The following is a 21,621-nucleotide window of genomic DNA, read 5'->3' as shown; positions in this document are numbered from 1 at the left end:
CAAAAAGTTGACAACACAAAGTGTTGGTAAGTACATAGAGAAGCCCAAACTCCAAAATAAATAAATAAATAAAAAGGAAATGGGATAGCCACTTTGGAAAATAGTTTGGCAGTTTATTATAAAGTTAAATACACACTTACTATATGCGGTTAATCCCACTCTTAGGTATTTGCCCAAAGGGGTAAAACTCATGTTCACATAAAAACCACTTGTGAATGTTTATAGCAGTTTTATTCAGAATCACCAAAAATTAGACAGAATGCAAATATCCTTCAACTGATAACCAAACTGTGATGCATCCATAATGGAATACTATTTTGCAATAAAAAGAAACTACAGATATATTCATCCACATGGATGAATCTCAAATGCATTATGCTAAGTGGAAGAAGCCAGATCAAAAAGCCTACATACTGTATGATTCCATTTATGTGACATTCTGAAAAAGCAAAACTGTAGGAATAGAGAACTGATCAGTGGTTGTCAGGGGTTAAGAGGGAGGGGAGAAGGGTCTGACTACAAAGGAACAGCATTAGGGAGTTTGTTGGGAGTAATAGAACTATTCTGTTTGTCTAAAACAAAAGTAAATTTTACTGTACGTAAATTAAAAATAAATTTTAAAGAGTTTATTCTGAGCTAACACTTGAGTATTTTACAGCAAACCTTCTAGAATTGCCATTGCAAACCAAGACATGCTTCAAATTTTCTATTTTTAAAGTAAATTTCCAATGCCATGCTCTGTTTTGGAAAACAGTCAAAAATAACATTCAATTGATCTATTCAAACCGATATGCTTAGAGTGAGTGTGTAAAAAACAGGTTAATTTTAAAACCACAAGACAGAAACATTTTTTTTTAAAGATTCAGGAAACTAAAAATGAAGCAAAGATACTGATCAATTCAAAATCTACATAGGACAGACCTCTTCCTCTATGCAGAACACAAGAAATGTCAACATTTGACAAAGCTAAATCATGCTGCTTGGCTTTCTATACTATTGAAGTTTAATACAATCTGCTGATACCAGTACAATTTTTTTTACCACGGGTCAGAGTTACAATAGATCATTAACATTCTGGACTGTTGTTTTTAAGAAATGTGACTATCCCTGTTAGAGACTAATACTTTTATTTTAAATTGAGATATATAAATGATATACAACATTGTGTGAGCTTAAGGTGTACAACATATTGATTTTGATACATTTATATTACAATATGAGGCTAATACTCTTGCAGGTAAATCAAATCATACTTTATACTTTTAATATTTTTTATGTTGGATCAGTTGAAAAATATTTTTTTTTAAGATTTTTATTATTTTTTTTCTTTATTTATTTTTGGCTGTGTTGGGTCTTTGTTGCTGCGTGCAGGCTTTCTCTAGTTGCGGTGAGCGGGGGCTACTCTTCCTTGAGGAGCACGAGCTTCTCATTGAGATGGCTTCTCTTGTTGCAGAGCAAAGGCTCTAAGCACGCGGGCTTCAGTAGTTGTGGCATGCAGGCTCAGTAGTTGTGGCACATGGGCTTAGTAGCTCCGCGGCATGCGGTATCTTCCTGGACCAGGGCTCGAACCCTCATCCCCTGCATTGGCAGGCAGACTCCCAACCACTGTGCCACCAGGAAGTCCCTCAGTTGAGAAATATTGAAGCGAACTATCACAATTCAAATAACCAGAGTATTTAAATTACCTAAAATAATTTTACACATAAGAGAAGTGATTTATTCAAGGCAAAGATAGAGAATCAAGAGGTACAGAATCAGAAACAGAGAGCAGCTCTCCTCATTCTCAGTTAATGGCCCTGCTTCCAAGACCAGATTACAGATTGATTGATTGATTAGCTGCGTTGGGTCTTAGTTGTGGCACGTGGATCTTTCGTTGTAGTGCATGGGCTTCTCTCTAGTTCTGGTATGCACACGGGCTTCAGTAGTTGTGGCATGAGGGCTCCAGAGCGCATGGGCTCTGTAGCTGTGGCATGCGGGCTTAGTTGCCCCGCGGCACGTGGGATCTTAGTTCCCTGACCAGGGATCAAACCAGCATCCCCTGAATTGCAAGACAGATTCTTAACCACTGGACCACCAGGGAAGTCCCCAGATTACAGATTATAAGCACATTTCTGTTAATTAGTCACCATTAAAATTAATTTGCTATAACAATTTGAAGGGGGCAGTACTATGCAACCATATCAGCCCTTGGAGAAAAATGTATTCCTTTCCTTTTCCAGGCTTATAATATTCCCTACAATTGAACTGAAGTTTTTAATCCACTCAGGATGGACAATAGTCAATGTACAGCCATGAAACTTTATTCAGTAAATATGTGACTACTACCGGTAGCAACAATCTCTTACTCTTAAATACTTTTTGCAAATAATCACTTTTTTTTGAATTTTATTTTATTGATTCTTTTATGTAGCAGGTTCTTATTAGTTATCCATTTTATACATATTAGTGTATACATGTCAATCCAAATCTCCCAATTCATCACCCCCCTCCCCCTGCCACTTTCCCCCCTTGGTTAGGAATTAGTGCCTGAATGGTGCTTCTCATCTAATATCCCTTATTCTCATATCTTACATCCCCTGTTAAGACTATACTGCCCTGTTTTGAATTCTGTAAATATTCTAACCTATAAGGATCATGTTGGTTCTTAAATTTCCAAAATCCAAAGCAACAGCAAAAGCCATGACAGATCAAAAGGTCAAAGATGATAAATATGATACTTGAATAAACTGCTGACTGAAAACAAAATGGGATCAGGGCAAATGCAATTCTAATTCTCTAAGTAGAAACAGAAAAGCTTCTGTGTTCATATGTGTGATATATATATTTTCTACTTTATAAAGTGAGTGGTATTTTGCTTTTGGAACTAGTGATATCATTGGGAATTGTGCTTTTGACCAAAGACTCATTATCAAATAAATCATAGATATGAACAATATGCAATAAAAGCAAAGATATAACAAGTATAAATCCTTATAATTTAAAATTATAAGACAAGCATTTTCTTTTTTTTTTTTTTTCTTGTTGGCTGTGCCATGCAGCTTGCAGGATCTCAGTTCCCTAACCAGGGACTGAACCTGCACCCTAGGCAGTAAAAGCCCAGAGTCCTAACCACTGGACCATCAGGGAATTCCCAAGATGAACATTTTAAATGGGCACCTGTGCACACATTTGTTATACCAAGGGTTCCAATATATCACAAATTATCTATGCCACACATAAAAATAGAATTAGCTTTCATAAATCTCACTAAAGTCAATATGCTAGCTATAATAAACCAAAGCTAAATGAAACATTTTATTTACCTTCTAACTATTTAACAGAATATTTGGTGTTTGTGTGGAAGGGGTGATTCAAATGAACTTAAGTCCTTCTTTCAAGACAAACAACAATATAAAATAGATAACTAATAAGAACCTGCTGTATAAAAAAATAAATTAAATTAAAAAACTAAAAAAAAAAGACCAACAACAAAACCAACCCCCAAGCTGCCCCCCAAAGTAGAACCAACCATTTCCTTTTTATTAATTTTACTGTGACAACCTGACACATTCAGTGTAATTCCTCAGACCTTAGAGCCATGTTCAAAGACAGAAGTGATAGATTTGGAAAAGGAAATTTTAGGTTCTGACTAAGCTCGGTCACTTACCAATTGGGTGATCACAGCCTCTCTGAGCCTCAGTTACTTTAAAGGTAAAATTAGTATAAAACAATGATTATCTCACAGAGTACAGAGAAAATTCAAAGAGATAATATAACTTAATTGTTTTTAAAATGCAAAGTCCCATCAGGAATTCAAGCTATTATTAATTATCAATATTGTTCTAGATGTTGATGGCATTTGGTCCACTATTAGTATGTTTTAAAGTGAAAAGCTAAACAGTCATTTTGCCCCATCTAATCTTCCTACTTCCTCAGTTTATTCAGAAATGCATGTGCTCCTTTTCAGTACAAAACAGCATGGAAACAGTTAAGAGTTGTGAGGTCACTCTTTACCATGCTTCTCATTCTCAGAGCTTATTTGACACCTTTCAGGGCACTTTGCACTATGCTGAAAAGCCACAAAAACAATTATCATGTGGGAGAAAGGGACATTTTGGTCACTATATTGTGCAATTCTGTGGACAGGACATTTTTCTCAGTCGGTACAGAGGGAAAGAGTTTTATTGGTGTGCAGGAGAATTAAACCAAAGTCATTTTGCTTTCAAAAGACATACAACTTCCTAGAGACTGCTCTTCAAGTGGGAAAGGCAAGGAACAAAGAGGGAGAGAAGCCCAGAAAAGTGTCAGTCAAGACTGGGTATCTCTGTCTTAGGAAGCCAGAGCTGTATTTTCCATATAGCTGAGAGAATGAGAGAGAACCCCGCCCACCCCACCTTCTACACAGCACCACCCACAGAAAGAAGGAATTTGAACTGGAGGGGAGGAAGTGAGAGGGGGTTGGGGGCAGGGGGATACTTACTCCCAGATTACAATTTTTTAAAAGAACCAGAGGGTCCTAGGAGGAGGAAAGGACTTTGGAGACTAAGAGACTGCAGAGAGAGTAGTCTAGAGCTGGGATAGCTTCCCCCAAGATTGGGAAGGGGAAGAGGCTGCCAATCCCAGGAAGGGTTCGGCCCAAGTCCACTGTCTTTTCAGCTCCCCAGGAAAGGACATGCCTGGAGAGGAGAGTTGGACCTAGTACCCCAGTTCCCAGATGAGCTATACCTCTCAGGAAATCACATAGACCACCATCATAAATGTTTCAGTGCTAAGTAGTGACTAGGGAAAGTTTCAGCCTCCCTTCTCACAATCCCTATCAACGCCACCCTCAACGCAATGGCCATATAAACACACAATCTAAAGTAAAACCAGTATGTTTGCTATGTAAACCCAGTTTTAATTCACATCCCCTGGTTCCTTCCATCCAGATTGCACCCAATCTTAAACCCTTCCTAAAGGGAAATTCTTGAGCTTCTAATGGATTATACCAGCACCAATGGACATAGACCAGAGAGCCTTCCCCATATATTCTGGGACCTCTGTAACACCTGTAGATTTATTGTTCTACTACACAGAGAGATGGGGGGCTCAGAACCACATTTACCAATAATGATGATGATGATGATGATAAATAATGCAATATGACATTTCTTACACTTGAGTGGAATGCAGTAAAAACAATCACACATGACACAATTGCTCAGCTTAAAATTTGTGTTTAGGCAACAAATATTTATGTCCCTTCTGTAGGTATTTCACTTTTATTCTCTATGAACATTTAGTGAAGTTCCTTTAAAACCATCAAGCTCCTACTTCAGCTGTGTCCAAGGAAAGGAGATTTTTGCTTCTCAGCTGTAACTCCATAACGTCTGTGTTCTCTTTTCATAACAGAAGCCACTGCCTTGTATTAAGACATTAGTAGAAACTATTTTATAAGTGGCTTTAAGAAATAACTCACAAAACTACTAAGACGTGTATAAGACAGAATGGCCTTCAGCACTGAAAAGCACTAAAGCAGAGACTGAAAACTAGAAAGCTGTGGCCTAACTCAGGCCAAGAGACTTTTTGAACGTCCACAAAACGTTTATTGACATTTTTAGTAAGGTGCCAACAAATAAACTCAGAAAGCCCATGTAAAAATCTTCGATTTACAGCTTTTCTTGAAAAATTAGAAGATCGGACAACACTGGGTCCCTGCAGGTTCACCTGGCAACAATCAGCCAAACCAGAAAATCACTGAGCCCTTTAAACACCCCCAGCTCACCACAGTCCAGCACCTTCAGTCCCTGCGGCAAACTGGCCACTTCACTCATTTCGGGTACCTAATGGTCCCTGAAGTCATCTGAACTGGTGACCTCAGTTCCAAAGGATAAGTAAGCAATGCTCATTAAATACGTGGCAACCCAGAGTGAAGGGTGGCCCAGCACTTGAAGACCAGCGATGGCCTTGATATTCACGCAACCTCTGTCTGCACCGCACACTAGACATCAGAGATGGAGCAAGTCCTGAACAAGGTTACTTCCTTTTCACTTTTTTCTTCCACTGAATTATCATATAAGACAGATTTCTTCTCAGTTATTAAGTCCAAACAATAGCTACGCAGTGTATATAGTGACTATAATGACACTTAAAAAGCTGATTCAGACCCTGCCTCTCCTGGTTGTAATGAGTTAAGCAGGTTGCTTTTTTTTTTTTTTTTTTTTTTTTTTTTTGCGGTACGCGGGCCTCTCACTGTTGTGGCCTCTCCAGTTGCGCAGCACAGGCTCCGGACGCGCAGGCTCAGCGGCCACGGCTCACGGGCTTAGCCGCCCCGCGGCATGTGGGATCTTCCCGGACCAAGGCACGAACCATGTCCTCTTAATCGGCAGGTGGACACTCAACCATTGCGCCACCAGGGAAGCCCCTAGGCAGGTTGCTTTTAAATTAAATGTCTCAGTCTCCTCATTCGTAAAATGAATGAGTTTAGCTAGAATGATCATTAAGATCACTTTTAGTTGGCCTCTCCCCATCTATACCACCTCTACTTATCTAGAATCTATCTACTCAACCCTCAAAAAATGTTCAAGTTCCACACCACCACAAAACTTCTGCAGACTTCTCCTTTCTTTGAAGTTTTAAGCTCATAAACACTACCACCCAAATTAGCACTTACTAATTCTCTAATCACTTTGAGTTTGTTGGTTCATTCCCCATATTCAAACAGAAGATCTCTTTAAATAAGAGACTACACTGTTTATTTTTTAAATCTTCCACAGCATTTTACATTTATTTAGCAATCAATAATTGTTAATTAAACTGAATAATGATACAGAAAATATCTATAAAGTGGCAAACTTCCCAAAGAGCAACTTTCACCAGCCTCCTGAGAAGGAATTAACCTTATCAGCGTCACAACTTGCCCATTTGATTCAGGCAGGCATAATGTGTACTATGCAATGAAGAGACACACAACTAGATTATCCTATTGTTTTTTTTTTTAAGATGTTGGAGGTAGGAGTTTATTAATTTATTTATTTTTGCTGTGTTGGGTCTTTGTTTCTGTGCGAGGGCTTTCTCTAGTTGTGGCAAGCGGGGGCCACTCTTCATCGCAGTGAGCGGGCCTTTCACTATCGTGGCCTGTCTTGTTGCGGAGCACAGGCTCCAGACGCGCAGGCTCAATAGTTGTGGCTCACGGGCTCAGTTGCTCCGCGGCATGCGGGATCCTCCCAGAGCAGGGCTCGAACCCATGTCCCCTGCATCGGCAGGCAGACTCCCAACCACCGCGCCACCAGGGAAGCCCCTACCCTATTGTCTTGTACATGTTCATTGCTTCCTTCCATAGTCAAAATGCTCAAAAGAGGAAAAATACAAACAATAACTCACTACAATAATATACTGTATTACTCACTGAAAGATTAGGTTACTCACTAAAATACAGCATGAGAAAAATTTTCCTACCACAACTAAGAAAAGAAAATCAATTTCTATTAAGGGGCTGTGGGTCAGACATTTAAAAACTACAGTGAAAACCACCCTTGCTCCTCCCCCACCCCTTGGATGTCATCAGAAGTTCTGAGTAAGAGGAGGCCAAGTTAAGATGCCATGTGGGCGGGGATTTACCCACCTTCACCAGAAAAGCAATGGTATACAGGTTTTACTTGTTCTGGTCAAACTCTCCTCCCCACCCCGAAATAATTAAAACTTTAGATATGTGGTCAGTCTTTCCCTATCAAAGAGCAAAGCAAACAGGAAAAAAGAATAATTCAAGTATAAGACTTTAAAAAAAATTTTGTGATTGCCTTAATTTATTCAATGAATTTAAGATAATTAACACTAGTAAACTAAATTAACAAGTGTTAATCACGCCTTAACAGCTAGCCAAATCTAGTGGATTGAAGTTAAATCAATTTTAAAAATGTTCTCCTGTGATGTAACAACACTTAATACAGATGTTTCCACTTAACCCATATTCTGTGGAAGGAGAATTCGTTCTGTAATTTGTATTATACACATACAATGCTTGAGGGTCTGAATCAAGAGGTGGTGTACATGTAGGCTAGAGGATTTATTAAGGGGAGGGGGTGAATCATGAAAACAATCCCACTTGGACCTTTCTGGAAAATCATAGCCCTATCCAATTAAAAAGTATGGGAAATACTGATTAAATGCCTATAATTTTTCTGGGGAATCCCTGTAAAACGCAACAAGGTTTTACAGTCTGAGGGAAACAAAAATCGTCTCAAATTTAAAAATAATAATCATTTTTAAAAACTGCCTTGCAACAGTTTCAAGCCTTTGAACGGTTTGTTTTTATCTGGTGGTGCTGATCACCCTGTTAACTCATCCCCTCTGACGGGAAGCCTGTCAGTCCCTCCACACACAGCCTGAAGAGGGCTCCTGATTAGGCTTCCTCCTTTAGCCACGCCTACACATGGAGCATCGCGAGGAACGGAAAGTATGCCCAGCCTCCGCAGCCCCTCACACACCCATCTCCTACGGTTAACGTCAATAGCTTAAACTCTAGGTTTTCCCACATCCCTGTCAAATGAAATGGACAGAACCCAAACGAACCGGAGAATGATGTCGCTGTTTCTCTTAATTTAGGTCAAGGACGCTTACACTCTTCTACTGCCCTTTGAAAGGAAAATCCTAACTGCCGCTCCAAGTCCCATAAAAAGGCACAACCCTGTTCCTATGGCGAACTCCAAAGGAACGGAATACCGTTTCTCTGGGATCACAACAGGGCATGGCGTGGGAAAAACCTTTAAATTCCGTTTTCTTTAGTACTATGCCCACCACACCAAAGGGATTTAACCTTTAGGCATGGTGTTGTACATAAGACGCTCCACACAATCTAGCAGAAACTCTTAAAACCAAGGGCCAACTCACTAATTTCAAATTTAGGGTGAAATGACGGAGAAGGGCACCCTCCCCCATTTCGGTCGCACAGCAATAGCAATGAGTTTTGAGGAGAGACTCTCCAGTGACTCAGCCTACAGCGACCTCCCTCACACGCACACATCCTACTCCACAAACTAACGCAGCCGTCGGGGGACGAAGTCCTTACTTGGCCTCACATTCGGGGTGGGAATCCTCCTCTCCAAGGACCACCAGCGCAGGAAGAGACTCCCCCCTACACTCCGGCTCTCTACTACTATACCCCCAAGGGGCGGGGCTTCGACCCCAGGTAACCAGACCAGGCAATCTGGACACCCAATTAGCAGGGGATCCCCCAAACCAGCCTGGCCAATAGCGGCCAGTGGGCCAAGACGACCAGACGTGACGTCAGGTGCGATTAAGTTGGCGCGTCACCTCGACGTCAGCCTCTTACCTCTCGGACGTCCCGTCCCGGGAGCAAACTCCAGCGACTTTGGGCTCCGCCCCCGTGAGAGTGGAGGGCGGCCAATGAGGACGGCTCTGAGGGGACCGGGGCCAATGAGACGAGCCCGGGGCGGGGCACGAGGCCGGAGGGTGGGGCGGGTGGCGGCGGTGGCAGCCCGAGGTCTGGCTGCGCGCAGTATATGACAGTACGTCAGCAGCGGGATGGCCGTAGCTGTGGCGGCGGCTGCAGAAGCCCGAGCAGCCGCGGCCGCAGTGGAGGCTAGAGCCCGAGCGGCGTCGGCGGCGGCACCCCGGGGAGTTTAAGATGGCGGCAGGGGGGGCGGCGGGCCTGCGGGAGGAGCAGCGCTATGGGCTGTCGTGCGGGAGGCTGGGACAGGACAACACCACCGTACTGCATGTGAAGCTCACCGAGACGGCGATCCGCGCGCTCGAGACCTACCAGAGCCACGAGGTGAGCTGGGCAGTTGGCCGGGCTCGGGAAGGAAGAGGGCGTCCCTCGCCGCCCCGCCGCGCCTCTCCCTGCCACCGGCACCTGGCTTGAGGCCGGTGGAGCAGGGGCTCGCCGTCAGCGCCCGCGGCGGCAGGGCTGGGCAGGGCCGGGCAGGGTCGCTGACGCCGCCGTCCCGGGCCAGCTGGGCGCTTGGGCGTTGGGAGGCGGGCGGGCGGGCGGCCCCTGGCGGCGGGGCCGAGGCAGCCGCAGCCCTGGCTCGGCTGCGCAGCCGCTGCGGGACTTTCCGACGGCGCCCGGGTTTTCTAGCCTTTTCTGTCCCAGTGAGGGAGAAAGGCAACAGGGAGACGAGTGAGATGGCTCTTCTGCCCACGGCGTGTCGGGGGGGTGGGGAGGGGTCAGAGGGCAGCGTCCGGGTAACGAACCCGAGAGGACCGGCGGGCACTAATCGTCCGCGTTTTGGGGGTACCACCGCGGACCAGCAGAGACCGGGACACAGGCGCTCCGCGTATGAAGGTGGGATACACACTGTACTCGCAAGAACTTGGGGATACAGGCGCTGAGCTTATGGGGGCGGGGGGCACACCGTGTACTCGGAAAGGCTGAGGCACAGACAGTCCGCGTATGAGGGAGGAGGGGGACACACCTTACACTTCCAGAGACTCGGGCACACGGGCGCTTCGCGTTCCCAGAGACACAACACCGCGTAGCGAGAGCCACACACAGCCAGCGCTCACCCGGGAGCAGAGATATCGGTTACTGAGGAGAGAGAGTCTCCGTGGCTCCTCATACCCGAAAGACGCGTCGCTCGCGTCTGAGGCGGATTCACAGACTTGGAAACTTGGATCGAGGGTCCGGGGCGGGGGCGGGGGCGGGGATACACTGCGTCCCGGGCAGACTCGGGTTTCTCACCCCGCACCGCGTCCCGGAGAGAGATCCATGGACACACACAACTCGAGCACAGCGAAGGCTCACGTACTCGGCAGTTGGAGGACAAACCCAGGGACGCGTTTTCACGTTTAAAAAAAAAAAAAAAGTGAGGGATAGAGTGGGAGGCATAGCGAAGAAACGCCGCAACCGGAGTGCCTAGGGAAGCCGTTTATGGAGAGGCAGTACTGTGAATGAGTGAGGGAGACAGTGGACGCATCGCATAAGGGGAGGGATATACCATATGAGGGACCGGTAACAGTCACTCTGAGAAGAGAGACCGTCCGTGGAGCAGAGAACCCACAGGGTATCCCGACAAATAGCCAAGTCCATGTCAAGGAAACACGCTCCGATTAACTGATCTCATAAAGCAGGGCCAGAGGGATACCCAGACACGCTCATAGTTATTCGGATAAAAGTGGAGAAAGGAATTAACATCTGTTGAGCTCCCACTAGTGCCAGGCCCTTTAAATGCTTGGAAGGAAGGCCCAGAGTTGGAGGCAAAACCGCAGGAGAGGTGTGAACCTGGGCCAAGGGAGACTTACCTTCAGGGGACCCCTACATAAGCATGCACACAGGAGGAGGCACACAGTTGTGCACAGCTTGAGGAGTACATGAGCTCACATGATAGTGTACATGTAAACAGCAGGAGAGACTCAGAAATGAGCATGCCCTCAGGATGGCACTCACAGAATTGAGTGGACACATGGATGTACATTCCAGGACATATGAGTTACCCACCAGAGAAGCATAGGCGAAAAACACTCAGACTCGGGGGTGGAGGGAGGAGTGCATGCACAGGGAGAAAGATACTTTTCCTACACACCATGAAGTCTCAGGGAAAGAGGGTCTCATGTATGACTGGGAAGTCACACAGCAATAGGAATGCGAGGAAATACAAGAAATAAAAACTGCATGTGTCAGTAGCTACTCGCAGACAGGTGCATCTGCAGGGAAGAGACCAGCACCAGCATGGAGTGGGAGGCCCATCTGGGGGAAGCCAGATAGGCAGGCAGAGGGACACAGGGGCAGACACTGGAGAGAAACTCAGCCCTGCAAGATGGAGAGATAAGCTTGCCTGTTCCAAGAGGAGGGTGTGGGAAGGAATGACAGTGGGAAGAAGGTAGGTCAGGGTATGTAAAGAGAAAAACACCGGAGAGGAAGAGGCCAGCAGGAGGAGGCCAACCTCCAGTCAGAAACAGACCCAGGGAGCAGATAAAGACTGACACACAGGGGTGGGGAGAGGCATCTCTGGGGACAGTAGGTCAACCAGCCACCTTGGGGGGACAACTGGCATACTGTACAGCTGATCACAACAAGATTGACAGACACTGACCCGGAAGAGGTGGGTGAGGAGGCCCGCACAGGGAAGGGATGGTACCCAGGGAGAGAGAGGTGGCAGAGAAGCCCCCAGTGCTCACTGAGAATGCTGTTTGTTTTTCTCCCTTCATTTCTGCCTCCTGCACCTTAGTGTTTACGTGCTTGGGATTAAAGTTGGAATGCTTGGATTCTAAAAGCTCCACATATATACCACTGTCTTAAGAAACAGCAGATCAAAAATTCTTCCTCTTCTAACCCACCACTTAGTTCTTGATTTTTTTTAAGTTATATTTATTTATTTTTACAGTCAAAGGTACCAAAGTCAATGGCTTTCCTTGCTCTTGACTACTTCTATTGCCTATTAATATCATTACCATCTGTTTCCATCTCTGTGCATGCAAATTAATGTATCTAGTCAATCTGTACAGAGGCAGAGAAGGGAAAGGGAGAAGACTTTTCCAACTCCCTCTACACTTCTGAGTTGGACCCAGGTAGATTGAGACAATCCGTGGATTCCTTTTCTTCTAAAAGTTGGTAGTAGAAGCAGTACTATGCAGGGAGAGGAGGAAGAAATAAGCTGACTTGGCCATTGCAGTTGGACTCTGCCTTGTTTCTGACTTAACCAGTTCCTGTCCCCAGGCCTCACTGTCACTTTGGCCACAGAAACACTTCTTAAGGGGCTTGGAAAAGCAGGATTTGGGGTGAGACTGTTAACTTCAGACAGCTGAAAAGTGGGAAGAGACAGAAGAAAAAGAAATGAGGTACTGTTGGAACTTACTACAGTATCCTCTGGTGTGTTCAGCCAAGTCTCCCACAATGTGTCCTCAGTGTCCCACCTCCTGACTAGGGCCAGACCATGGCTCCCCCATCAACACGGTAAAGTTGCCAGCAGTGGGCATATGGCCGAGCTTTTCTCCTCCAGTAGAAGGATACATACTTGGTCTTTTACGCTTTCACTTTCCACCCTTATCAAATTAGGGCTCCTAACTTTAAATTGTAGCTGCGTTTGGAAAAATGTTGGAATGCATTGGCTAGTCAGGGAGAAGTTTCTATTCTCTCCTGGGAAGGGGGGCAGGATGGCTTTAACTTCTCATATAAAACTGCTCCTACCATTCCTGTGCTTAGATAGGAAGGTGCTTGATGCTTGACAAGTGGCCTCCAAGTGGCTTTGGCCCATGCAATGTTATGACTGTTATGCCTCCTCTTCTGATGACTTTCTAAGAGCCAGAAATTTCAACAGGTTAATTTCCTAAATTAAGCATCAGAGAGTTATTTTTATCTAGATTATTTTGTCCATTGGATTTACTGTCCTAAATTAATCCACTTGACCTAAGACTTCAGGGAGGTAAATTTAAGAATTTTAGGAAACTATGACTTAGGCTAAATACAGATGTTCTTTAGATATAATTGAGCAAGTATCTGAACTTATTAGAGTTCATGGAAACAGAATCTTTTAATTAGAAACAATTCCTCACTGTTTTGAAAGACAAACAAACCTAATTGACCTTCATTACTCAAGTTTTCTATTTTTAGAGAAGAAATGAGGAAAGCTAACTTGGGAACCTTTTAAACAGAGATTGGGGTGCGGGATAGAGACATTGTGATTCCAGGAATGGGAGTTATAGTTGGAGTAAATATCTTCTAAAAGTTGTTTTCCACTCAGTTTGAATACAGAGACAGTTTCAAGTTGATTATATATATAAAAAAGTGTTAACTGGAAAGTTATTTTCATGGTTTGCAGAATGAACTCAGAATACTTACACAGATATTTAGTATATATTGCAAAACTACTTTTTTTTTCCTATAGATAGGTTATTTTGAATGAAGCTACAGGTTACTAAATAAAAATCACATATTACAACTTTATAGTCATTCTAAACTGATGTCTGAATTTGTGGTCTATATAAGCCTCACATATTTTAAATGAGCATATGTTACTGTAATTACATATTTCTCCCAAATGTATCCTAAAACTATTTCAAATTAAACCTCAAAATTCTAAAATTTATTTTAGCCAATTCCTTCAGTAATTTGTAGCTGGCTTTATTTTGACATTTGAGTAACTCATTTGGTAGTAACAAAAATCTTATCAAAATTTTGTTTTCAGATTCTCTTATTGCTGAGCCTGTTGATTTTTTTTTAATGTTTACTCAAAGTTTCAAAGGTGGTGGCTCAAATAATACTGTCATGTTTATCCAACTATTACATAAAAAGTCTTGCATAGATGCATCTGGAAGCAGGGGCCATTCATTCTCTATGCCTGGAGATGAGAAAGGAGATGACTTTAAGAAGGATTCTGTTAACACATTCTCTTGCCAACTCCAATTATTGGCTTTAAATTTCCCTGCTTTGATTAGTGTCTTCTAGGAAAATGGCAGTGTTTTGAAAATTTGTACAAATATACTTACGTTTAATTTTGCATGAGGAATTCAGTCTCTTTCAGTATTACTAGATACTGTTATTTCCAGTCAAAGCATAAAGTCTTATGTAAACCTCTAAAGTTACTGTTCTTCACAATAGCTCCCTTTAATGTGTTCCGTGATCTTATAAAATCACCGATCCCACAGGTCATGGAGTAGGAGATATCCTCTCCTTTCCTTTCTTTTTACCTCGTGAACATATCAGCATTTGACTCATTGTGGTTTAAGGCACAAAAAGACTCATACCTTACTTTTTCCTATCTCTTCGTTTTTGTGCCTGCCCTCAAACAATTTTGAGTGTGTACATGTGTGTTCAATAATCTGCTTTTACAAATACAGAAGACCCTGTTCTCCTTAAGGCACCACTCAAGCATCCAGACCTGCCAGCACAGAGCTGCCACTGCTGCTGACATGTTTACTAAGTAAAACAATGAGGTTTGCCTTAGCAGATTCCTTTTGTTGCAGTTTTTAAATATAGCCAGTTTTAATTAAAATAAGTTAATCTTATTGACTTTAACTTAGACCCATCTTCAGGCTGAACTTGATATTAAAATGCTTTTTATCAAGGAAAGTCAAGTTTGTGCCCCATTTTGCAATAAGTGTTTGAAAAGTTTTTTCAGCTGATCAGGTGTTCAGTGCAAAGAAGGGTGCTCCTCCTAGTGAAAAGCAGTAGCCAGATTGCCTAAAGAGATAGACAGGGAACCTTGGCACCAGAACTGAGAGGAGAAAGAAAGAACATATGTGAAGGATTGGAACATGTTCAACAAAAGAATTTAAAAGGAAAGGGGTGTAAAATTCTCGGAATGATTTACAGGAAAGCTTATCAAGGACAGTCACCAGATCCAACTTTTCCATTTGCTCCATTTGCACTTGTGAAAAACTATGGAAGCTGTGCACATAGCGCTTATTAGGTAATTTGTGATAAAGCCGGCAAAGTGAGAAAAATGAGAATTTCAGGAGAACCACTGCTGGGTCATTTTTAACAACTTGCTGTGACTACAAAGAGGCTCAGGACCGTGGCACCAGAGTTCAGCCCAGTTATTTGCCAGTTTGAGTCAAATGTATTTGGAGTATTTGAGAAGATGTCCCTAAAATGTGATGATATGGGCATTTCTTCATGTAAGGTGAGCTGAGTTTTAGAATAAAGAAAAGAGCATGTATATAACCACAGCACATTTGACTCTCCTGCATACCTCAGCTCCATAAGACATTTCCCATGACTTAATGCAAAAATCTAGAAAAGCAGGTCTGGAGTAGAATACAGTAAATTAATGACTGTGTCTCTACAGCCAAATTGAAGCTGAAAAACATGGCATAAATCAGGTCAGATTTATGGAGAATTGCTTTCTTTTCTTTCCCTCCCTCCCTTCCTTTCAATTTATCTACCTATCTAACTATTTTGGTTGTGGCATTATGGCACTTTAGAGCCACGTTAAATCTTTAGGAAGAACTGGTTTAAGGGCTTCCACTAATATTTTGCCAGCAAAGGCCAAACCTGGAATCTCATGGCTAGCAATTTAATATAGGATATAAAAAGAGAGAATCTTATTAATTAGACTATATGCTCCGTAAAGATCCATGAATCAAATTAGCACCTTGAATTGAACTCAGTAGTCAGAGCATTTGCTACTAGTTCAATAATAACTAGGTTGTTAGACAAGGAGCATAAGTTTCTTTCTTGTTGGGGATCCTATATGTTATTGGTCTAAAAAACATCTTTGGGTTTTAGGATTTTAACAGGCAGAGACTAGATGGGGGGAATCACATCTCCAGCAGAAGGAATGGCACAGGAAAGGAAAGGACAGCAGTAGAAAAGCTAAGGCAGGCTTTGAGAATTGCAAGGAAGACCCTTGTTCCACTTAACCTCGAGTGTTGGAGAAAATATAGTTGGATTTAAGAGGAAAGGGAGACTGGAGCAGGTTGGAGTTTATTCTCTCAAAACTGGAGAGACACTGAGTAGAAATTTAAGGTGATTTGAGCTAATGCTTTAGGATTATACTGGCCTCAGTGTGCATGATGAGTATAAGATGAATCTGGAAGGCAGTAGACAAGTTAGGAGGAAGTATGTGGTCCAGGTCAGAGATGAGTGGGATCTAAACTGATGCTAGTGAGAGACAAGACATTACAGATGAATAGAATCTATAGAACTCAATAACAGATTTTAAAGGAACAGGGTTAAATGGAAATTTCTAGCCATCAGCACTAGGAGGGGTACCCTTAGTAAAAAAAAAGGGAAATCAGAAGCTATTGGGAGGGTGGGGTGGGGTGGGGGAGATAAAGTACCATTTTAGTGGACGTTCACTCAGTCTGTTGTTTGGTGACTAGACTTAGGTTTGATTAGATGTTTTATATTTGAGAAGTATATTTGGGTCTGAGGCTAGACTAGAACAATGCTATATTATTTACATGTCTCAAACTTTTCCATTTGGATGGAAATTTTGGGGATTGGTAATGTTTTGGGGGAAGTTGAAATTATTAGGTGGAAGAAATTTTGGTTTTGAACAGGGATTTTCAAATTTTGCTCGGATTTTTATAGGCTTCCCTTATCCAATAACGTTCTCTATAAATTGCACTTAAGGCTGTCGTAGAGTACAGATGATATGAAAATTGAATTTGATTTTAACGTGAAGATCATACTTTCCATGGTTTCTGTCCCAAGTGATTATTGAAACATTAAGTAACTCTCTACAATGTGCCTGGATTTACATTTCAAGCATCATTTTTAAAAGATTCCTAAAGGCCTTGCAAGGGTCAGTGTTTTCACTTCCAGATTACTTTCATTTCTGTTTTGGTGTTTTGATTCTCTTTTTTTTGTTTGACAGTTTGTGAAAAACAAACCAAAAAATAATCATGAGTACATGAAACTTCTGTTATACATATACATTGTCATGGACTAGTTATGGGCACTTGGTTCATGGTCCATGGAGATAACCTTAGCTAGAAGACTTTTCCCATGAAGAGTGAGCTTGTTCAAGGGTGGAGCCAGGCATGAACTTTCAAATAAGATTCTTTGAGATACTTTAGGATCTAAATATGCTTACTTGTAAATTTACATGTTAGCAGATTTTTAAAAGACATTTACTTAGTATCATGGCTTTTGGTTTTCATTGTTGGAAACCATGATGCCTCAGATAGCCAGAAAACACATCCATGTGGTAAAAACTCAGTTGAGTGTCTTGAGATGTATTTTTCTTTAATAAAAGACTAAGAGGTAGGAACAGGAATTATACCTATAACTGTCAAATATGCATTTATTCATTTAGCCAGTGTTTGTTTATCTTCTGATATGTGCCAGGCATAGTACTAGGCACTGTATATATAAAGTTGAATAAGTCAGGGATGGTCCAGAAAGTGCTCGTACCTTAGTAGAAACAAGCAGACATAATACATACATACATACATACATACATACATACATACATACATACAATAAAGTCTCTGTGCAAGGGGACACCTAAAGAGAGGATTATGTTTGAGGATATGTCTGAGAAATAGTGTCTGCTTTTTCATCTCCCATCCTCTGTTCAGCCCACTCCAGCTGGGTTGTGTCCATCACATCCCTGAGATTGCACCTGACTAGGTCCCTTGTTGTCAAATCTAGTGGTCATCTCTCTGTTCCTGTCTTACCTGACCTCAGCATCATGCCATCCAGTTGACTACTCCTTCCTGCTAGAAACACTTTCCTGATTTTCCTCCCACTTCCCTGGCCATTCTTTGTCAGTCTCCTCTGCTGATTATCCGCTGCTTGACTGGCCTCTGAAAGTTGGAGATCCCAGTTCCCTTCTCTTTATCTATTCACTTCCCTAGGTGAGCTCATCTAGTCCTGTGGATTTAAATGTCATGTATATGTTAACGACCTCCAAATATTTATCTCCAGCTCTGACCTTCCTCCATTTCCAGGCACTAATTTTCAACACCTGATCTCTTTATCAAAGTTTAATAGGTTATCTAAACTTAACAGACCCAAACACAATTCCTTTTTTTTAAACATCTTTATTGGAGTATAATTGCTTTATAATGGTGTATTAGTTTCTGCTTTATAACAAAGTGAATCAGCTATGCATATACAAATATCCCCATATCTCCTCCCTCTTGCGTCTCCCTCTCACCCTCCCCCCACCCCACCCCTCTAAGTGGTCACAGAACACCTAGCTGATCTCCCTGTGCTATGTGGCTGCTTCCCACTAGCTATCTATTTTACATTTGGTAGTGTATGTATGTCCATGCCACTCTCACTTCATCCCAGCTTACCCTTCCCCCTCCCCGTGTCCTCAAGTCCATTTTCTACATCTGCGTCTTTATTCCTGTCCTGCCCCTACGTTCTTCAGACCTTTTTTTTTTTTTTAGATTCCATATATATGTGTTAGCATACGGTATTTGTTTTTCTCTTTGACTTACTTCACTCTGTATGAGAGTCTCTAGGTCCATCCACCTCACTACAAATAACTCAATTTTGTTTCTTTTTATGGCTGAGTAATATTCCATTGTATATATGTACCACATCTTCTTTACGCATTCATCTGTCGATGGACACTTAGGTTGCTTCCATGTCCTGGCTATTGTAAATAGTGCTGCAGTGAACATTGTGGTACATGACTCTTTGAATTATGGTTTTCTCAGAGTATATGCCTGGTAGTGGGATTGCTGGTTCATATGGTAGTTCTATTCTTAGTTTTTTAAGGAACCTCCATACTGATCTCCATAGTGGCTGTATCAATTTACATTTCCACCAACAATGCAGGAGGGTTCCCGTTTCTCCACACCCTCTCCAGCATTTATTGTTTGTAGATTTTTTGATGATGACCATTCTGACCGGTGTGAGGTGATACCTCATTGTATTTTTGATTTGCATTTCTCAAATGATTAGTGATGTTGAGCATTCTTTCATGTGTTTGTTGGCAATCTGTATATCTTCTTTGGAGAAATGTCTATTTAGGTCTTCTGCCCATTTTTGGATTGGGTTGTTTGTTTTTTTGATATTGAGCTGCATGAGCTGTTTGTAAATTTTGGAGATTAATCCTTTGTCAGTTGCTTCATTTGCAAATATTTTCTCTCATTCTGAGGGTTGTCTTTTCATCTTGTTTATGTTTTCCTTTGCTGTGCAAAAGCTTTTAAGTTTCATTAGGTCCCATTTGTTTATTTTTATTTTTATTTCCATTTCTCTAGGAGGTGGCTCAAAAAGGATCTTGCTGTGATTTATGTCATAGAGTGTTCTGCCTATGTTTTCCTCTAAGAGTTTTATAGTGTCTGGCCTTACATTTAAGTCTTTAATCCATTTTGAGTTTATTTTTGCCAAGCACAACTCTTGATTTCACCCTTCAAACCTACATCTTCATGAGTGTTCCCCATTTCAGTAAGTGGCAGTACTCATCACCAGTTGACTAGTAATTGACTAGTATTCCTTGATTTTATATCCTCTTTTCTTGGCTTAGTTGATCCATCAGCAAGTTCTGTCAGTCTTCAAAAATCTGAAATCTAACTTCATCCATCACCACGACTCCAGTCCCAGCCACCATTATCTCTCTTGAGGACCACTGCCATGGACTTCCATCTAGCCTCCAGGCTTCCACTCTTTCCCCAATAGTCCATTCTCCACACAGCAGCCAAAGCTATCTTTTTAAAACACTAAGTGTGTGTGATCATGTAGTTTCCAAGTTTCAAGCCTTCTAATGGCTCCCTTTGTTGTAGATGCTTCATTTTACAAATTTCTACTATTTTAAAAATAATACCCATCTTCCAATCCAAGTTTATTTTACTGTTTCTCCTTATACTTTACTAGAGATCATGATCCCAAAGAACAAATCTTCATTTGTATTTATAATCAGATTTGACATGTAAGCTTATTACACAATTATAAAGTCCACATTAAGCGCTCTCTTGGAAAAAAATGATGGGATATTATGCTTCAAATATTGTTATAAGGGCTTGTTCACAGTAAGTAACTTTTTAGGTGGTTGTTCAGTTTGGATTTTTGCCTTCCATATTCCTTTAAAGAGTTGTATGGAATAGTAACGTTTAAGACAATAATAATTTTTTTAAAATTTGGCCTGCAGCAGATAGCTACAGTTTTCCAGAAACTATCTTTAAAAACAAGGACTGTGTTAAATAAATTAGATTTTTGACTTCCCCCTACTGTTTCGAGAATCTCCTTTATATTTCATTCTTTTCTATGCTGTAAAGGCTAGAAAGAAATTATTCTTTATTCCAAATGCTCTTTAATCTGGTTCTTCCAAATCTGCAGAGAAGGAGTTTCTGCGATGTGTAAGGTTGGATTGACTGACAAAGCAAAATACTAGATTTTGTGAAACTTAATGACTCCCTCTCTCTCTCTCCCCCGGGGGGTGGGGGAGCATCTAATAAAAGATTGGGGCAAAGAAGGAGATACCGTTTACTAAGGTATCTTTGGATTACCTCAAAATTTCACATTCATACTATCATTCTGAACATACTAAACATATTGCCAGCTTTTGACAAGAGCTGGGTATATTTGATTTCAGGATTAACTGATTTCCTGTGCTACTGTCTGCTTATACTCCATCTTTTTTTTTTCTTCCTCTTCTTTCCCAGCTTAGATTTATTTTTATTACCGTGGTTAAAATATAATTATTGGATAGTCTTTGGTTTCTCTATCAGGTGATGTTTTAAAGAGCAGAATTAAATGACTTCTTAAATAAAAGAATTATAACCACAGTTCTTTAAATGGTATAGTACCTCTTTTAGGAAAGAAAGATCTATCTTAAATTGTATCCCAGGATAAGTCATAAATACTTTTTACTATTTACTTGCATAAGTGAAAAGAAATTCAAGTGCCTGATATTTTCCTTAAGTTGTAGTGCAAAACCAAAGAAGTGATCCCCAAAGAGCTATTGATTCTTAACCAGTTCTTAATTCTGTAGCGGTCAGATATTTCACATTTTATATAACTGTTGTTAAGGAGGAGCAGGAGAGGCTAGCTGTGTAGAGTGCTTAGTTCTTAAAGGGAGACAGGCCAGGGTTTGAGCTCCAGGTCACTTATTAGCTGTGTAACCGTATGTGATTTCACAGGATTTACCTGTGGAATCCTGTGGAAATAATAGTATCTACTCCACAAGGGTGTTCTGAGAATTCCCACAGGTGATAGTAAAAGTGATTACACTGGCCTGACACATTTTAAGCGCTCAGTAAATAGTAACTAGGTGGCTATAATCATTTCGTAAAACAATCTCA

General features: G+C 41.7%; 2 protein-coding genes across 4 annotated transcripts in view; one reads left to right on the top strand and one right to left on the bottom strand.

Annotated features, from left to right (window-relative positions):
• The window catches only part of LOC307184301 (uncharacterized protein), a 594,345-nt gene extending 585,181 nt beyond the window's left edge, over positions 1-9,164 (bottom strand). For all 3 annotated transcript variants that reach the window (XR_013827691.1, XM_079917672.1, XM_079917673.1), the window contains exon 1: positions 9,026-9,164. The gene's annotated coding sequence lies outside the window, so the exon portion shown is untranslated. The remainder of the gene's footprint in view (positions 1-9,025) is intronic.
• A 273-nt stretch (positions 9,165-9,437) lies between these two features.
• Positions 9,438-21,621, top strand: part of ELL2 (elongation factor for RNA polymerase II 2) — a 73,756-nt gene continuing 61,572 nt past the window's right edge. The window contains exon 1 of the mRNA XM_079917670.1: positions 9,438-9,751. Within this exon, the coding sequence (XP_079773796.1) occupies positions 9,605-9,751 (147 nt within the window). The 5' untranslated portion in view covers positions 9,438-9,604. The remainder of the gene's footprint in view (positions 9,752-21,621) is intronic.

This window comes from Stenella coeruleoalba (assembly GCF_951394435.1).
Source record: "Stenella coeruleoalba genome assembly, chromosome: 3".
NCBI classification, from domain to species: Eukaryota; Metazoa; Chordata; class Mammalia; order Artiodactyla; family Delphinidae; genus Stenella; species Stenella coeruleoalba.
This window is presented reverse-complemented; position numbering and strand designations above follow the sequence as displayed.